Raw genomic sequence first — 17765 nt, forward strand, 5'->3', positions numbered from 1 at the left:
CAGGACTGACACAGTGATAAAGAGGATCTGTCACTATGAGATCAAGACATATCCAGGACTGACACAGTGATAAAGAGGATCTGTCACTATGAGATCGAGTCATATCCAGGACTGACACAGTGATAAAGAGGATCTGTCACTATGAGATCGAGTCATATCCAGGACTGACACAGTGATAAAGAGGATCTGTCACTATGAGATCAAGACATATCCAGGACTGACACAGTGATAAAGAGGATCTGTCACTATGAGATCGAGTCATATCCAGGACTGACACAGTGATAAAGAGGATCTGTCACTATGAGATCGAGTCATATCCAGGACTGACACAGTGATAAAGAGGACCTGTCACTATGAGATCGAGCCATATCCAGGACTGACACAGTGATAAAGAGGATCTGTCACTATGAGATCAAGTCATATCCAGGACTGACACAGTGATAAAGAGGACCTGTCACTATGAGATCGAGTCATATCCAGGACTGACACAGTGATAAAGAGGATCTGTCACTATGAGATCGAGTCATATCCAGGACTGACACAGTGATAAAGAGGACCTGTCACTATGAGATCGAGTCTTCTCCAGGACTGACACAGTGATAAAGAGGATCTGTCACTATGAGATCAAGACATATCCAGGACTGACACAGTGATAAAGAGGACCTGTCACTATGAGATCAAGACATATCTAGGACTGACACAGTGATAAAGAGGATCTGTCACTATGAGATCGAGTCATATCCAGGACTGACACAGTGATAGAGGACCTGTCACTATGAGATCAAGACATATCCAGGACTGACACAGTGATAAAGAGGATCTGTCACTATGAGATCGAGTCATATCCAGGACTGACACAGTGATAGAGGACCTGTCACTATGAGATCGAGCCATATCCAGGACTGACACAGTGATAAAGAGGATCTGTCACTATGAGATCAAGACATATCCAGGACTGACACAGTGATAAAGAGGATCTGTCACTATGAGATCGAGTCTTCTCCAGGACTGACACAGTGATAAATAGGATCTGTCACTATGAGATCGAGTCTTATCCAGGACTGACACAGTGATAAAGAGGATCTGTCACTATGAGATCAAGACATATCCAGGACTGACACAGTGATAAAGAGGATCTGTCACTATGAGATCGAGTCATATCCAGGACTGACACAGTGATAAAGAGGAGCTGTCACTATGAGATCGAGCCATATCCAGGACTGACACAGTGATAAAGAGGATCTGTCACTATGAGATCGAGTCTTCTCCAGGACTGACACAGTGATAAAGAGGATCTGTCACTATGAGATCGAGCCATATCCAGGACTGACACAGTGATAAAGAGGATCTGTCACTATGAGATCGAGTCATATCCAGGACTGACACAGTGATAAAGAGGACCTGTCACTATGAGATCGAGTCATATCCAGGACTGACACAGTGATAAAGAGGATCTGTCACTATGAGATCGAGCCATATCCAGGACTGACACAATGATAAAGAGGATCTGTCACTAAGAGATCGAGCCATATCCAGGACTGACACAGTGATAAAGAGGATCTGTCACTATGAGATCGAGTCATATCCAGGACTGACACAGTGATAAAGAGGATCTGTCACTATGAGATCGAGCCATATCCAGGACTGACACAATGATAAATAGGACCTGTCACTATGAGATCAAGACATATCCAGGACTGACACAGTGATAAAGAGGACCTGTCACTATGAGATCGAGTCATATCCAGGACTGACACAGTGATAAAGAGGATCTGTCACTATGAGATCAAGTCATATCCAGGACTGACACGGTGATAAAGAGGACCTGTCACTATGAGATTGAGCCATATCCAGGACTGACACAGTGATAAAGAGGATCTGTCACTATGAGATCAAGTCATATCCAGGACTGACACAGTGATAAAGAGGACCTGTCACTATGAGATCAAGACATATCCAGGACTGACACAGTGATAAAGAGGACCTGTCACTATGAGATCGAGTCATATCCAGGACTGACACAGTGATAAAGAGGATCTGTCACTATGAGATCAAGTCATATCCAGGACTGACACAGTGATAAAGAGGATCTGTCACTATGAGATCGAGTCATATCCAGGACTGACACAGTGGTAAAGAGGATCTGTCACTATGAGATCGAGTCATATCCAGGACTGACACAGTGATAAAGAGGATCTGTCACTATGAGATCGAGTCATATCCAGGACTGACACAGTGATAGAGGACCTGTCACTATGAGATCAAGACATATCCAGGACTGACACAGTGATAAAGAGGACCTGTCACTATGAGATCGAGTCTTCTCCAGGACTGACACAGTGATAAATAGGATCTGTCACTATGAGATCGAGTCTTATCCAGGACTGACACAGTGATAAAGAGGATCTGTCACTATGAGATCAAGACATATCCAGGACTGACACAGTGATAAAGAGGACCTGTCACTATGAGATCGAGCCATATCCAGGACTGACACAGTGATAAAGAGGATCTGTCACTATGAGATAGAGTCATATCCAGGACTGACACAGTGATAAAGAGGATCTGTCACTATGAGATCGAGTCATATCCAGGACTGACACAGTGATAAAGAGGACCTGTCACTATGAGATCGAGCCATGTCCAGGACTGACACGGTGATAAAGAGGATCTGTCACTAAGAGATCGAGCCATATCCAGGACTGACACAGTGATAAAGAGGACCTGTCACTAAGAGATTGAGCCATATCCAGGACTGACACAGTGATAAAGAGGATCTGTCACTATGAGATCGAGCCATATCCAGGACTGACACAGTGATATAGAGGATCTGTCACTATGAGATCGAGTCATATCCAGGACTGACACAGTGATAAAGAGGATCTGTCACTATGAGATCGAGCCATATCCAGGACTGACACAATGATAAAGAGGACCTGTCACTATGAGATCGAGTCATATCCAGGACTGACACAGTGATAAAGAGGATCTGTCACTATGAGATCGAGCCATATCCAGGACTGACACAGTGATAAAGAGGATCTGTCACTATGAGATCGAGTCATATCCAGGACTGACACAGTGATAAAGAGGACCTGTCACTATGAGATCGAGTCATATCCAGGACTGACACAGTGATAAAGAGGATCTGTCACTATGAGATCGAGCCATATCCAGGACTGACACAATGATAAAGAGGATCTGTCACTAAGAGATCGAGCCATATCCAGGACTGACACAGTGATAAAGAGGATCTGTCACTATGAGATCGAGTCATATCCAGGACTGACACAGTGATAAAGAGGATCTGTCACTATGAGATCGAGCCATATCCAGGACTGACACAATGATAAATAGGACCTGTCACTATGAGATCAAGACATATCCAGGACTGACACAGTGATAAAGAGGGCCTGTCACTATGAGATCGAGTCATATCCAGGACTGACACAGTGATAAAGAGGATCTGTCACTATGAGATCAAGTCATATCCAGGACTGACACGGTGATAAAGAGGACCTGTCACTATGAGATTGAGCCATATCCAGGACTGACACAGTGATAAAGAGGATCTGTCACTATGAGATCAAGTCATATCCAGGACTGACACAGTGATAAAGAGGACCTGTCACTATGAGATCAAGACATATCCAGGACTGACACAGTGATAAAGAGGACCTGTCACTATGAGATCGAGTCATATCCAGGACTGACACAGTGGTAAAGAGGATCTGTCACTATGAGATCGAGTCATATCCAGGACTGACACAGTGATAAAGAGGATCTGTCACTATGAGATCGAGTCATATCCAGGACTGACACAGTGATAAAGAGGATCTGTCACTATGAGATCAAGTCATATCCAGGACTGACACAGTGATAAAGAGGACCTGTCACTATGAGATCAAGTCATATCCAGGACTGACACAGTGATAAAGAGGACCTGTCACTATGAGATCGAGTCATATCCAGGACTGACACAGTGATAAAGAGGATCTGTCACTATGAGATCAAGTCATATCCAGGACTGACACATTGATAAAGAGGACCTGTCACTATGAGATCGAGTCATATCCAGGACTGACACAGTGATAAAGAGGATCTGTCACTATGAGATCGAGTCATATCCAGGACTGACACAGTGATAGAGGACCTGTCACTATGAGATCAAGACATATCCAGGACTGACACAGTGATAAAGAGGACCTGTCACTATGAGATCGAGTCTTCTCCAGGACTGACACAGTGATAAATAGGATCTGTCACTATGAGATCGAGTCTTATCCAGGACTGACACAGTGATAAAGAGGATCTGTCACTATGAGATCAAGACATATCCAGGACTGACACAGTGATAAAGAGGACCTGTCACTATGAGATCGAGCCATATCCAGGACTGACACAGTGATAAAGAGGATCTGTCACTATGAGATAGAGTCATATCCAGGACTGACACAGTGATAAAGAGGACCTGTCACTATGAGATCAAGACATATCCAGGACTGACACAGTGATAAAGAGGATCTGTCACTATGAGATCGAGCCATATCCAAAGATTACATTTGGCTTTTTGTTATGACAATGTCTCACCTACAGAACTGACATACGGGTAAGAAGGTACAATAAATATAAAATCTAGCGCAAGCTCAATACGATGTGTCTTTATTTAGTAGTTACAAAAACATGATGCCATGATTAAGGCCACAAATCGGGGCCCGAAATGCTTCACCTGTGCACAGTTTGTTTTTGTAACTACTAAATAAAGACGCATCGTATTGAGCCTGCGCTGGACATTTTCTTTCTTCACTCTGTGCATATTGGGGGATGAAGCTCCGGTCCTATCAGAGTCGTAAATTAGAGGCATAGTAGGTGAGCTGATAATTCTATTACTAGAGAATAAATATAAAATGTATAGAAATGAAAGACTCCCTTGAACATTAACAAAGTGAATCATGGGGTGGGAATAAGGCACTGAAAACGTCATCTTCTCAGACACACCGAGACCCCACCCATGTCGTGGCACAGCAGGGAGGCCCCATACACACTCGTTTTATGGCAGTTTGATCTCATGCTTTTTAGTTTTCATTTCTGAGAAGGGATATACAGGACTCTACTAACAAAAAAGTGTTCCGTGACCGACACCAAAACACCAGAGAAAGCTGTGATTGTTTCCGCTGGCAAAAACCATAAACTCACAACTACACATAAAAATAATAATAAAAGGGACAGAAAGGAGAAAACCCAGAAATGCAACTACAATGTTATGAACGCCATTGTGGTTTGGGCATTAGATATGGATTCTAGATGTGGTAGAACCTGTCCACCTCAGTAGGTTGGGCACTGATCATTACTCACTCCGTGGTTTTATAGACATCAGAGAAGAGGCCGGCCTTCTGGAATTTCTTCTTAGGAGGACGAGCCACCTTCTTCTCTCGCTGCACAAGTGACGGCATGTAACAGGATCTAACAGGATCACACACATCACGGTTCAGGTCAGCACCAATAAGAGAGGAAACGTCCCCAAGGTGAAGCTCAGCCACACTGCAAAGGACAAGGAATATTACAAGACCAAGTATTATGTCTATGGCCACACACGAAGTGGGACCCACAATCCTCTGTACCTGGCGCTGGTTTCTTTCTCTTCATCTGTTCTCTGCCTTTTCTTCACTTGCTTCTCCATTTCATGATACTTCCTCTTCCACCCTTTGCGATGCTCGGTCTCCAGACTCACGCCTTGCACTACGGCTTCAATGACATCAGTAACCGTGTCGGCCCTGGGGCCACCTTCTCGCTCCCTGACCCCTCGGGAGAGCAGCTGCAGAGGGATGGCCTCCTCCAGTGGGTACTTTCGGGGTCTCCCAGGCCTTCTCTTCACGATGTTGTTTCCGGTTCGTGACTGTCTCTGCAGTTTCTTGGCTTTCAGGATCTTATTGACGTGATCCAGGTTCTTCTTGGAGGCCAGGATCTTATTGTAGTTGTACATTCTCCGTGCTTGCTTGTGTATGGCCTCCACCACGCTTCTCTTCAGGTTATGACTGGAGGAGTTGCTGGGCAGCCGGTTGGAAGACACTCCTAAACTAGCTATCAATGGTTCCAGGGGTGCAGAGTCTGCCTTGCCCTGGTTCTTCTCCCGGCTGAGTCCTCTCGCTGGGCTGGAGGAGGCAGACACAGAGGAGTTAGCAGCAAGGACACTGTCCACTGCCTTGTCCAGTGCACTCTGCTTCTCCCCATAGCTGTTCCGCTGTAGCAAGCAATCCACCGACTCTTCACTCGTAGAGCCATGTTTTGTGCCTCGCAATGGGACCCCGACGACTGCAAGGATAAGAAAGGCAGATCCATTACATACGGGCATGACAAAACAGAAAGAACAGTGATAATAAGAACAGGACACTGTAACTGTACTGGGCATCTGCATCCTGCACTGTGGGGACTGTATGATGTCAGAAAAAAAAGTATATCCTGTCTATACCTGCAGTGTCAGACACAACCACAGACAAAGGAAGCGCTGTCTTCTTATCTAATCTCTATTTTACTATACAGGCAATTATTCATATACTCAAAAACTACAATTGCCCAAAGAGTGGCCTCACCTATATGAGCCCATGCAGCAGTCTCTCCTGTGCAGAGACCGATACAATGTACCAGGGAGGATATATATATATATATATATATATATATATATAGATGCAAATCAAAAAATGTTGCAGTATCTTGTAATATTTTTTATTAATTATCTTCAATAATTTTTTATTGGCCGAACAGAATTTTTTAGAGACAAGCTTTCGGGATTCCTCCATTTATCAAGTATTTGCTTTGGACTTGATAAAGGGAGGAATCCCGAAAGCTTCTCTACAAAATTCTGTTAGTCCAATAAAAAAGGTCATTACAAGATACTGCAACATTTTATGATTTGCATCTGCATCGCAGGACTAATACGGCTACTCAAATTTACTATATATATATTTATTTATATATTTATATATAGATACTAAAAAAAGAGGGAAACTATTTGCCTGTGCTACCTTTTGTTATTGTTTTGGATCTAGGTCCATTTTGCCGGTTTGATACTTTTGTTCTATGTTTATTACAATAAAAACTATTAATGAGAAAAAGGGAAACAAAAAACGTAACAATAAAGTTGTGAATCCACCATTCTGCAGTGCCTGAGCTCTATAGGAAGAGGGCACTATAGTCCAGAGGCCCTTCCTGGTTACTTAGGCTAGGTTCACACAGCCGTTGTCTCCCGTTCCGCTATCCTCCCCTCATTGCTGCTAAATGAACCATACTAACAAACTATGCAAACTGATGCAAAAGGATTCCATTAAGTGACATCTTGTTGCATCAGTTCTTAATCTGTTTATTGTCCATTTATATTTTTGTCTGCCTACTTCCTAGTTGATCACCCCTATTGAGTATGCCCAGAAGTATAAAGGGATCAAAAACTGATTGGAAAAAACGGGTGCAAACAGACATTATAGCAGTGATATTTTGCTGTAAAATTTTATTAATTACATTTTTTTCCCCTCCCAGGCGCCGCAGGGGGGAGGGAAGTTTGTGTGCGCTGTGCATGCGCCTGAGGCTGTATCAGGTAGCGGAGCGGTGTGCATACAGGACCTGTGATGATGTCACCGTCATGTGGTCAGTCACATGGAGGAGGAGGAGTCACATGATCAGAGGCTGCTGTTTAGGCCTCAGCGCCCCCCAGCGTCCCTTAGCTTCCCCCTGCGGCCCAGAGAGGGGAAGTAAGTGGAAGCTGCGCCAGGCCGGTGTAGTGACCCGTGCCCCAGCGCCCCCCTCCCTCCTGCGGCGCAGTGAATGATTTCCCTGCCGGAGCCCTGAGTCGGTGCCCTGCCGGAGAGGGGAAGAACGGGGAAGAAAAATGGCCTGCTTAAGGTACTGTACCATGTCCATCCCCCCCCCCCTCGCCCACGTCCATCCCCCCCCCCCTCGCCCACGTCCGACCCCCCCCCCCCCTCGCCCACGTCTGACCCCCCCCCCTCGTCCGACCCCCCCCCTCGCCCACGTCCGACCCCCCCCCGCCCACGTCCAACCCCCCCCCCCCCGCCCAACCCCCCCCCCTCACCCACGTCCAACCCCCCCCCCTCACCCACGTCCAACCCCCCCCTCACCCACGTCCAACCCCCCCCCCTCACCCACGTCCAACCCCCCCCCCCTCACCCACGTCCAACCCCCCCCCCTCACCCACGTCCAACCCCCCCCCCTCACCCACGTCAATCCCCCCCCCCCACTCACGTCCATTCCCCCCCCCCTCACCCACGTCCATTCCCCCCCCCCTCACCCACGTCCATCCCCCCCCCCTCACCCACGTCAATCCCCCCCCCCCTCACCCACGTCAATCCCCCCCCCTCACCCACGTCCATCCCCCCCCCTCACCCACGTCCATCCCCCCCCCCTCACCCACGTCCACCCCCCCCCCTCTCACCCACGTCCATCCAGGTCACTGAGGAAGAGCGCGCATGCGCTTGAAACGCGTATGGCCGTGGAGGGAGTCGGTTTTACTTTGTGATATATGTGCCTTTTGATACGGATAAAATAAAGCTACAACTTTTAACTGGTGCCGGATCATCGCTTGTTCTTTGACACTCCTCTACACCCCCTCTGTCACCCATGTACACTCCTCTACACCCATCTGTCACCCATGTACACTCCTCTACACCCTTCTGTCACCCATGTACACTCCTCTACACCCTTCTGTCACCCATGTACACTCCTCTACACCCCCTCTGTCACCCATGTACACTCCTCTACACCCTTCTGTCACCCATGTACACTCCTCTACACCCCCTCTGTCACCCATGTACACTCCTCTACACCCTTCTGTCACCCATGTACACTCCTCTACACCCTTCTGTCACCCATGTACACTCCTCTACACCCTTCTGTCACCCATGTACACTCCTCTACACCCTTCTGTCACCCATGTACACTCCTCTACACCCTTCTGTCACCCATGTACACTCCTCTACACCCTTCTGTCACCCATGTACACTCCTCTACACCCTTCTGTCACCCATGTACACTCCTCTACACCCCCTCTGTCACCCATGTACACTCCTCTACACCCTTCTGTCACCCATGTACACTCCTCTACACCCTTCTGTCACCCATGTATACTCCTCTACACCCCCTCTGTCACCCATGTACACTCCTCTACACCCCTCTGTCACCCATGTACACTCCTCTACACCCTTCTGTCACCCATGTACACTCCTCTACACCCTTCTGTCACCCATGTACACTCCTCTACACCCTTCTGTCACCCATGTACACTCCTCTACACCCCCTCTGTCACCCATGTACACTCCTCTACACCCCCTCTGTCACCCATGTACACTCCTCTACACCCTTCTGTCACCCATGTACACTCCTCTACACCCCCTCTGTCACCCATGTACACTCCTCTACACCCCTGTCACCCATGTACACTCCTCTACACCCCTCTGTCACCCATGTACACTCCTCTACACCCTTGTCACCCATGTACACTCCTCTACACCCTTCTGTCACCCATGTACACTCCTCTACACCCCTGTCACCCATGTACACTCATCTACACCCCTCTGTCACCCATGTACACTCCTCTACACCCTTCTGTCACCCATGTACACTCCTCTACACCCTTCTGTCACCCATGTACACTCCTCTACACCCCCTCTGTCACCCATGTACACTCCTCTACACCCCCTCTGTCACCCATGTACACTCCTCTACACCCCCTCTGTCACCCATGTACACTCCTCTACACCCTTCTGTCACCCATGTACACTCCTCTACACCCTTCTGTCACCCATGTACACTCCTCTACACCCTTCTGTCACCCATGTACACTCCTCTACACCCTTCTGTCACCCATGTACACTCCTCTACACCCCCTCTGTCACCCATGTACACTCCTCTACACCCTTCTGTCACCCATGTACACTCCTCTACACCCTTCTGTCACCCATGTACACTCCTCTACACCCTTCTGTCACCCATGTACACTCCTCTACACCCTTCTGTCACCCATGTACACTCCTCTACACCCCTCTGTCACCCATGTACACTCCTCTACACCCCTCTGTCACCCATGTACACTCCTCTACACCCCTCTGTCACCCATGTACACTCCTCTACACCCCTCTGTCACCCATGTACACTCCTCTACACCCCTCTGTCACCCATGTACACCCCTCTGTCACCCATGTACACTCCTCTACACCCTTCTGTCACCCATGTACACTCCTCTACACCCCTCTGTCACCCATGTACACTCCTCTACACCCTTCTGTCACCCATGTACACTCCTCTACACCCTTCTGTCACCCATGTACACTCCTCTACACCCCTCTGTCACCCATGTACACTCCTCTACACCCTTCTGTCACCCATGTACACTCCTCTACACCCCTCTGTCACCCATGTACACTCCTCTACACCCCTCTGTCACCCATGTACACTCCTCTACACCCCCTCTGTCACCCATGTACACTCCTCTACACCCTTCTGTCACCCATGTACACTCCTCTACACCCCCTCTGTCACCCATGTACACTCCTCTACACCCTTCTGTCACCCATGTACACTCCTCTACACCCCTGTCACCCATGTACACTCCTCTACACCCTTCTGTCACCCATGTACACTCCTCTACACCCTTCTGTCACCCATGTACACTCCTCTACACCCTTCTGTCACCCATGTACACTCCTCTACACCCTTCTGTCACCCATGTACACTCCTCTACACCCCCTCTGTCACCCATGTACACTCCTCTACACCCTTCTGTCACCCATGTACACTCCTCTACACCCTTCTGTCACCCATGTACACTCCTCTACACCCTTCTGTCACCCATGTACACTCCTCTACACCCTTCTGTCACCCATGTACACTCCTCTACACCCCTCTGTCACCCATGTACACTCCTCTACACCCCTCTGTCACCCATGTACACTCCTCTACACCCCTCTGTCACCCATGTACACTCCTCTACACCCCTCTGTCACCCATGTACACCCCTCTGTCACCCATGTACACTCCTCTACACCCTTCTGTCACCCATGTACACCCCTCTACACCCCTCTGTCACCCATGTACACTCCTCTACACCCTTCTGTCACCCATGTACACTCCTCTACACCCTTCTGTCACCCATGTACACTCCTCTACACCCCTCTGTCACCCATGTACACTCCTCTACACCCTTCTGTCACCCATGTACACTCCTCTACACCCCTCTGTCACCCATGTACACTCCTCTACACCCCTCTGTCACCCATGTACACTCCTCTACACCCCCTCTGTCACCCATGTACACTCCTCTACACCCTTCTGTCACCCATGTACACTCCTCTACACCCTTCTGTCACCCATGTACACTCCTCTACACCCGTCACCCATGTACACTCCTCTACACCCCTCTGTCACCCATGTACACTCCTCTACACCCATGTACACTCCTCTACACCCCCCCTGTCACCCATGTACACTCCTCTACACCCCCTCTGTCACCCATGTACACTCCTCTACACCCCCTCTGTCACCCATGTACACTCCTCTACACCCCCTCTGTCACCCATGTACACTCCTCTACACCCCCTCTGTCACCCATGTACACTCCTCTACACCCATGTACACCCATCTGTCACCCATGTACACTCCTCTACACCCCTTCTGTCACCCATGTACACTCCTCTACACCCATCTGTCACCCATGTACACTCCTCTACACCCCCTCTGTCACCCATGTACACTCCTCTACACCCCCTCTGTCACCCATGTACACTCCTCTACACCCCCTCTGTCACCCATGTACACTCCTCTACACCCCCTCTGTCACCCATGTACACTCCTCTACACCCCTCTGTCACCCATGTACACTCCTCTACACCCATCTGTCACCCATGTACACTCCTCTACACCCCTCTGTCACCCATGTACACCCATCTGTCACCCACGTACACTCCTCTACACCCCGTCTGTCACCCATGTACACTCCTCTACACCCCTGTCACCCATTTACACTCCTCTACACCCCTCTGTCACCCATTTACACTCCTCTACACCCCGTCTGTCACCCATGTACACTCCTCTACACCCTGCCACCAATGTACTTTCCTCTAAACCCCTCTGCCCCCACTGTAAACCCCTCTATCACCCCCTACACCCCTCTGTCACCCCCGTATACACCTGTCTCCCATGTACACCCCTGTATTCCTCTTCACTTGTAAAAGGGGAATCTGGAGGCTAATGCTGGTAAAGTGCGGAGCCTAATAGATTTGTTTTGCAGGTTTAACGGTGAAGTGTTGTGGCTGGAAGAAATGGTCAGGACGGTCCGGACCAGATAGGAGAAGAACAGGGAACAGAGCTGAAAAGGGTTGGGAAACACTCATTATAGGCTCATCCGTTTTCCGTCTGTTACCATAGACTGCAATGTTGAATACACAATATCCTTTTCTACTCCGTTATTTTTGACGGGGAAAAAAATACTGCATGTAACGTCTTGTTGCAATAAAAAATAACGGAGTAGGAACCAAACAGGTGCAAACGGCTCACAAAGGACTGTAAAAAAAATGGGATTCATTTACAGCCATTTTAACATGTGAGGAACGGATTTAATAACGGCCATGAGAATTCGGGTACAAACGGTAATGTGAACAAGCCCTTACCTGAACATGAAGTACTCTCTGACGCTGTCCGCCTTCTGGAAGGACTACAACTTAACCGCTCTGGAGTTCTCTGGCTGCGTTCCTGACATCCTGGAAGATTCATAGATTGAGATGATCAGATGTGACATCTCACATGACAACACAACATACTGTCAGTGATATCACAACACTGTAACCACACTACAACATCCTATCAGTGATATCACAACACTGTAACCACACTACAACATACTGTCAGTGATATCACAACACTGTAACCACACTACAACATACTGTCAGTGATATCACAACACTGTAACCACACTACAACATACTGTCAGTGATATCACAACACTGTAACCACACTACAACATACTGTCAGTGATATCACAACACTGTAACCACACTACAACATACTGTCAGTGATATCACAACACTGTAACCACACTACAACATACTGTCAGTGATATCACAACACTGTAACCACACTACAACATCCTATCAGTGATATCACAACACTGTAACCACACTACAACATACTGTCAGTGATATCACAACACTGTAACCACACTACAACATACTGTCAGTGATATCACAACACTGTAACCACACTACAACATACTGTCAGTGATATCACAACACTGTAACCACACTACAACATCCTGTCAGTGATATCACAACACTGTAACCACACTACAATATACTGTCAGTGATATCACAACACTGTAACCACACTACAACATACTGTCAGTGATATCACAACACTGTAACCACACTACAATATACTGTCAGTGATATCACAACACTGTAACCACACTACAATATACTGTCAGTGATATCACAACACTGTAACCACACTACAACATACTGTCAGTGATATCACAACACTGTAACCACACTACAACATATTGTCAGTGATATCACAACACTGTAACCACACTACAACATATTGTCAGTGATATCACAACACTGTAACCACACTACAACATACTGTCAGTGATATCACAACACTGTAACCACACTACAACATATTGTCAGTGATATCACAACACTGTAACCACACTACAACATACTGTCAGTGATATCACAACACTGTAACCACACTACAATATACTGTCAGTGATATCACAACACTGTAACCACACTACAACATATTGTCAGTGATATCACAAAACTGTAACCACACTACAACATACTGTCAGTGATATCACAACACTGTAACCACACTACAACATACTGTCAGTGATATCACAACACTGTAACCACACTACAACATACTGTCAGTGATATCACAACACTGTAACCACACTACAATATACTGTCAGTGATATCACAACACTGTAACCACATTACAATATACTGTCAGTGATATCACAACACTGTAACCACACTACAATATACTGTCAGTGATATCACAACACTGTAACCACACTACAACATACTGTCAGTGATATCACAACACTGTAACCACACTACAACATACTGTCAGTGATATCACAACACTGTAACCACACTACAACATACTGTCAGTGATATCACAACACTGTAACCACACTACAACATACTGTCAGTGATATCACAACACTGTAACCACACTACAACATACTGTCAGTGATATCACAACACTGTAACCACACTACAACATACTGTCAGTGATATCACAACACTGTAACCACACTACAACATACTGTCAGTGATATCACAACACTGTAACCACACTACAACATACTGTCAGTGATATCACAACACTGTAACCACACTACAACATACTGTCAGTGATATCACAACACTGTAACCACACTACAACATACTGTCAGTGATATCACAACACTGTAACCACACTACAACATACTGTCAGTGATATCACAACACTGTAACCACACTACAACATACTGTCAGTGATATCACAACACTGTAACCACACTACAACATATTGTCAGTGATATCACAACACTGTAACCACACTACAACATACTGTCAGTGATATCACAACACTGTAACCACACTACAACATACTGTCAGTGATATCACAAAACTGTAACCACACTACAACATATTGTCAGTGATATCACAACACTGTAACCACACTACAATATACTGTCAGTGATATCACAACACTGTAACCACACTACAATATACTGTCAGTGATATCACAACACTGTAACCACACTACAATATACTGTCAGTGATATCACAACACTGTAACCACACTACAACATACTGTCAGTGATATCACAACACTGTAACCACACTACAACATACTGTCAGTGATATCACAACACTGTAACCACACTACAACATACTGTCAGTGATATCACAACACTGTAACCACACTACAACATACTGTCAGTGATATCACAACACTGTAACCACACTACAATATACTGTCAGTGATATCACAACACTGTAACCACACTACAACATACTGTCAGTGATATCACAACACTGTAACCACACTACAATATACTGTCAGTGATATCACAACACTGTAACCACACTACAATATACTGTCAGTGATATCACAACACTGTAACCACATTACAATATACTGTCAGTGATATCACAACACTGTAACCACACTACAATATACTGTCAGTGATATCACAACACTGTAACCACATTACAATATACTGTCAGTGATATCACAACACTGTAACCACACTACAACATACTGTCAGTGATATCACAACACTGTAACCACACTACAATATACTGTCAGTGATATCACAACACTGTAACCACACTACAATATACTGTCAGTGATATCTAGCGCTGTAACCACACTACAATATACTGTCAGTGATATCACAACACTGTAACCACACTACAATATACTGTCAGTGATATCACAACACTGTAACCACACTACAATATACTGTCAGTGATATCACAACACTGTAACCACACTACAACATACTGTCAGTGATATCACAACACTGTAACCACACTACAACATACTGTCAGTGATATCACAGAGCTCTAACCACATTACAATATACTGTCAGTGATATCACAACACTGTAACCACACTACAACATACTGTCAGTGATATCACAGAGCTCTAACCACATTACAATATACTGTCAGTGATATCACAGAGCTCTAACCACATTACAATATACTGTCAGTGATATCACAACACTGTAACCACACTACAACATACTGTCAGTGATATCACAACACTGTAACCACACTACAATATACTGTCAGTGATATCACAACACTGTAACCACACTACAACATACTGTCAGTGATATCACAGAGCTCTAACCACATTACAATATACTGTCAGTGATATCACAACACTGTAACCACACTACAATATACTGTCAGTGATATCACAACACTGTAACTACACTACAACATACTGTCAGTGATATCACAACACTGTAACCACACTACAATATACTGTCAGTGATATCACAACACTGTAACCACACTACAACATACTGTCAGTGATATCACAACACTGTAACCACACTACAACATACTGTCAGTGATATCACAACACTGTAACCACACTACAACATACTGTCAGTGATATCACAACACTGTAACCACACTACAACATACTGTCAGTGATATCACAACACTGTAACCACACTACAATATACTGTCAGTGATATCACAACACTGTAACCACACTACAACATACTGTCAGTGATATCACAACACTGTAACCACACTACAATATACTGTCAGTGATATCACAGAGCTCTAACCACATTACAATATACTGTCAGTGATATCACAACACTGTAACCACACTACAACATACTGTCAGTGATATCACAACACTGTAACCACACTACAATATACTGTCAGTGATATTACAACACTGTAACCACACTACAATATACTGTCAGTGATATCACAACACTGTAACCACACTACAATATACTGTCAGTGATATCACAACACTGTAACCACACTACAACATACTGTCAGTGATATCACAACACTGTAACCACACTACAATATACTGTCAGTGATATCTAGCGCTGTAACCACACTACAATATACTGTCAGTGATATCTAGCGCTGTAACCACACGTGACACTACAATATAGACAAGACTTCTTTTAGTGACAATATCTACATCCATCCTGACATGAAAAATGGGGCAGACCCTTATTAAACTGTTGCACTGTCCCTATAATGTAATCTTTTAGTTATGCCCCCATGAAGCATTATTCGCACTTCCCACAGAACCCCATTCACTCTGTTCCACCCTCCACAATGAAGTAGTGACGGCCAGATGAAGGTCACTGCTGCTAAACAACAAGGAGAACTTTTAGCTATTAATATGCTGAGCGACCTCCCCTCTGCAATGTCACGGTCCCCTCTATCACTGGGGATGACAGCAGAAAACACACCGCCACATAATCAGCGCCAGGAGGCAGGAAAGAGCCCGCTACAACCATGTAAGATAAAGGTAGTGAAGATCTCCAGCAGAGATAACTGCACAACATATCAACTAGCTAGGGATCAGCGGTGACATCACTGAGAATACAGTCTATCCATCACTAGAGATCAGCGGTGACATCACTGAGAATACAGTCTATCCATCACTAGGGATCAGCGGTGACATCACTGAGAATACAGTCTATCCATCACTAGAGATCAGCGGTGACATCACTGAGAATACAGTCTATCCATCACTAGAGATCAGCGGTGACATCACTGAGAATACAGCCTATCCATCACTAGAGATCAGCGGTGACATCACTGAGAATACATCCTATCCATCACTAGAGATCAGCGGTGACATCACTGAGAATACAACCTATCCATCACTAGAGATCAGCAGTGACATCACTGAGAATACAGCCTATCCATCACTAGAGATCAGCGGTGACATCACTGAGAATACATCCTATCCATCACTAGAGATCAGCGGTGACATCACTGAGAATACAACCTATCCATCAATAGAGATCAGCAGTGACATCACTGAGAATACAGCCTATCCATTCACTAGAGATCAGCGGTGACATCACTGAGAATACATCCTATTCATCACTAGAGATCAGCGGTGACATCACTGAGAATACAGCCTATCCATCACTAGAGATCAGCAGTGACATCACTGAGAATACAGCCTATCCATCACTA

The 17765-nt window shown here is 45.8% G+C and overlaps 1 protein-coding gene across 5 annotated transcripts in view; it reads right to left on the bottom strand.

The window, feature by feature from the left end:
• ASH1L (ASH1 like histone lysine methyltransferase) overlaps window positions 1-17765 on the bottom strand; it is a 120156-nt gene that overhangs the window by 42560 nt on the left and 59831 nt on the right. For all 5 annotated transcript variants that reach the window (XM_056554522.1, XM_056554524.1, XM_056554525.1 and 2 more), the window contains exons 4-6: window positions 12672-12761; window positions 5622-6312; window positions 5356-5541 (exon numbers count right to left, since the gene is read on the bottom strand). In XM_056554522.1, the coding sequence (XP_056410497.1) occupies window positions 5356-5541; window positions 5622-6312; window positions 12672-12761 (967 nt within the window). The remainder of the gene's footprint in view (window positions 1-5355; window positions 5542-5621; window positions 6313-12671; window positions 12762-17765) is intronic.

Source organism: Hyla sarda, unplaced genomic scaffold (assembly GCF_029499605.1).
Source record: "Hyla sarda isolate aHylSar1 unplaced genomic scaffold, aHylSar1.hap1 scaffold_778, whole genome shotgun sequence".
Taxonomy (NCBI): domain Eukaryota; kingdom Metazoa; phylum Chordata; class Amphibia; order Anura; family Hylidae; genus Hyla; species Hyla sarda.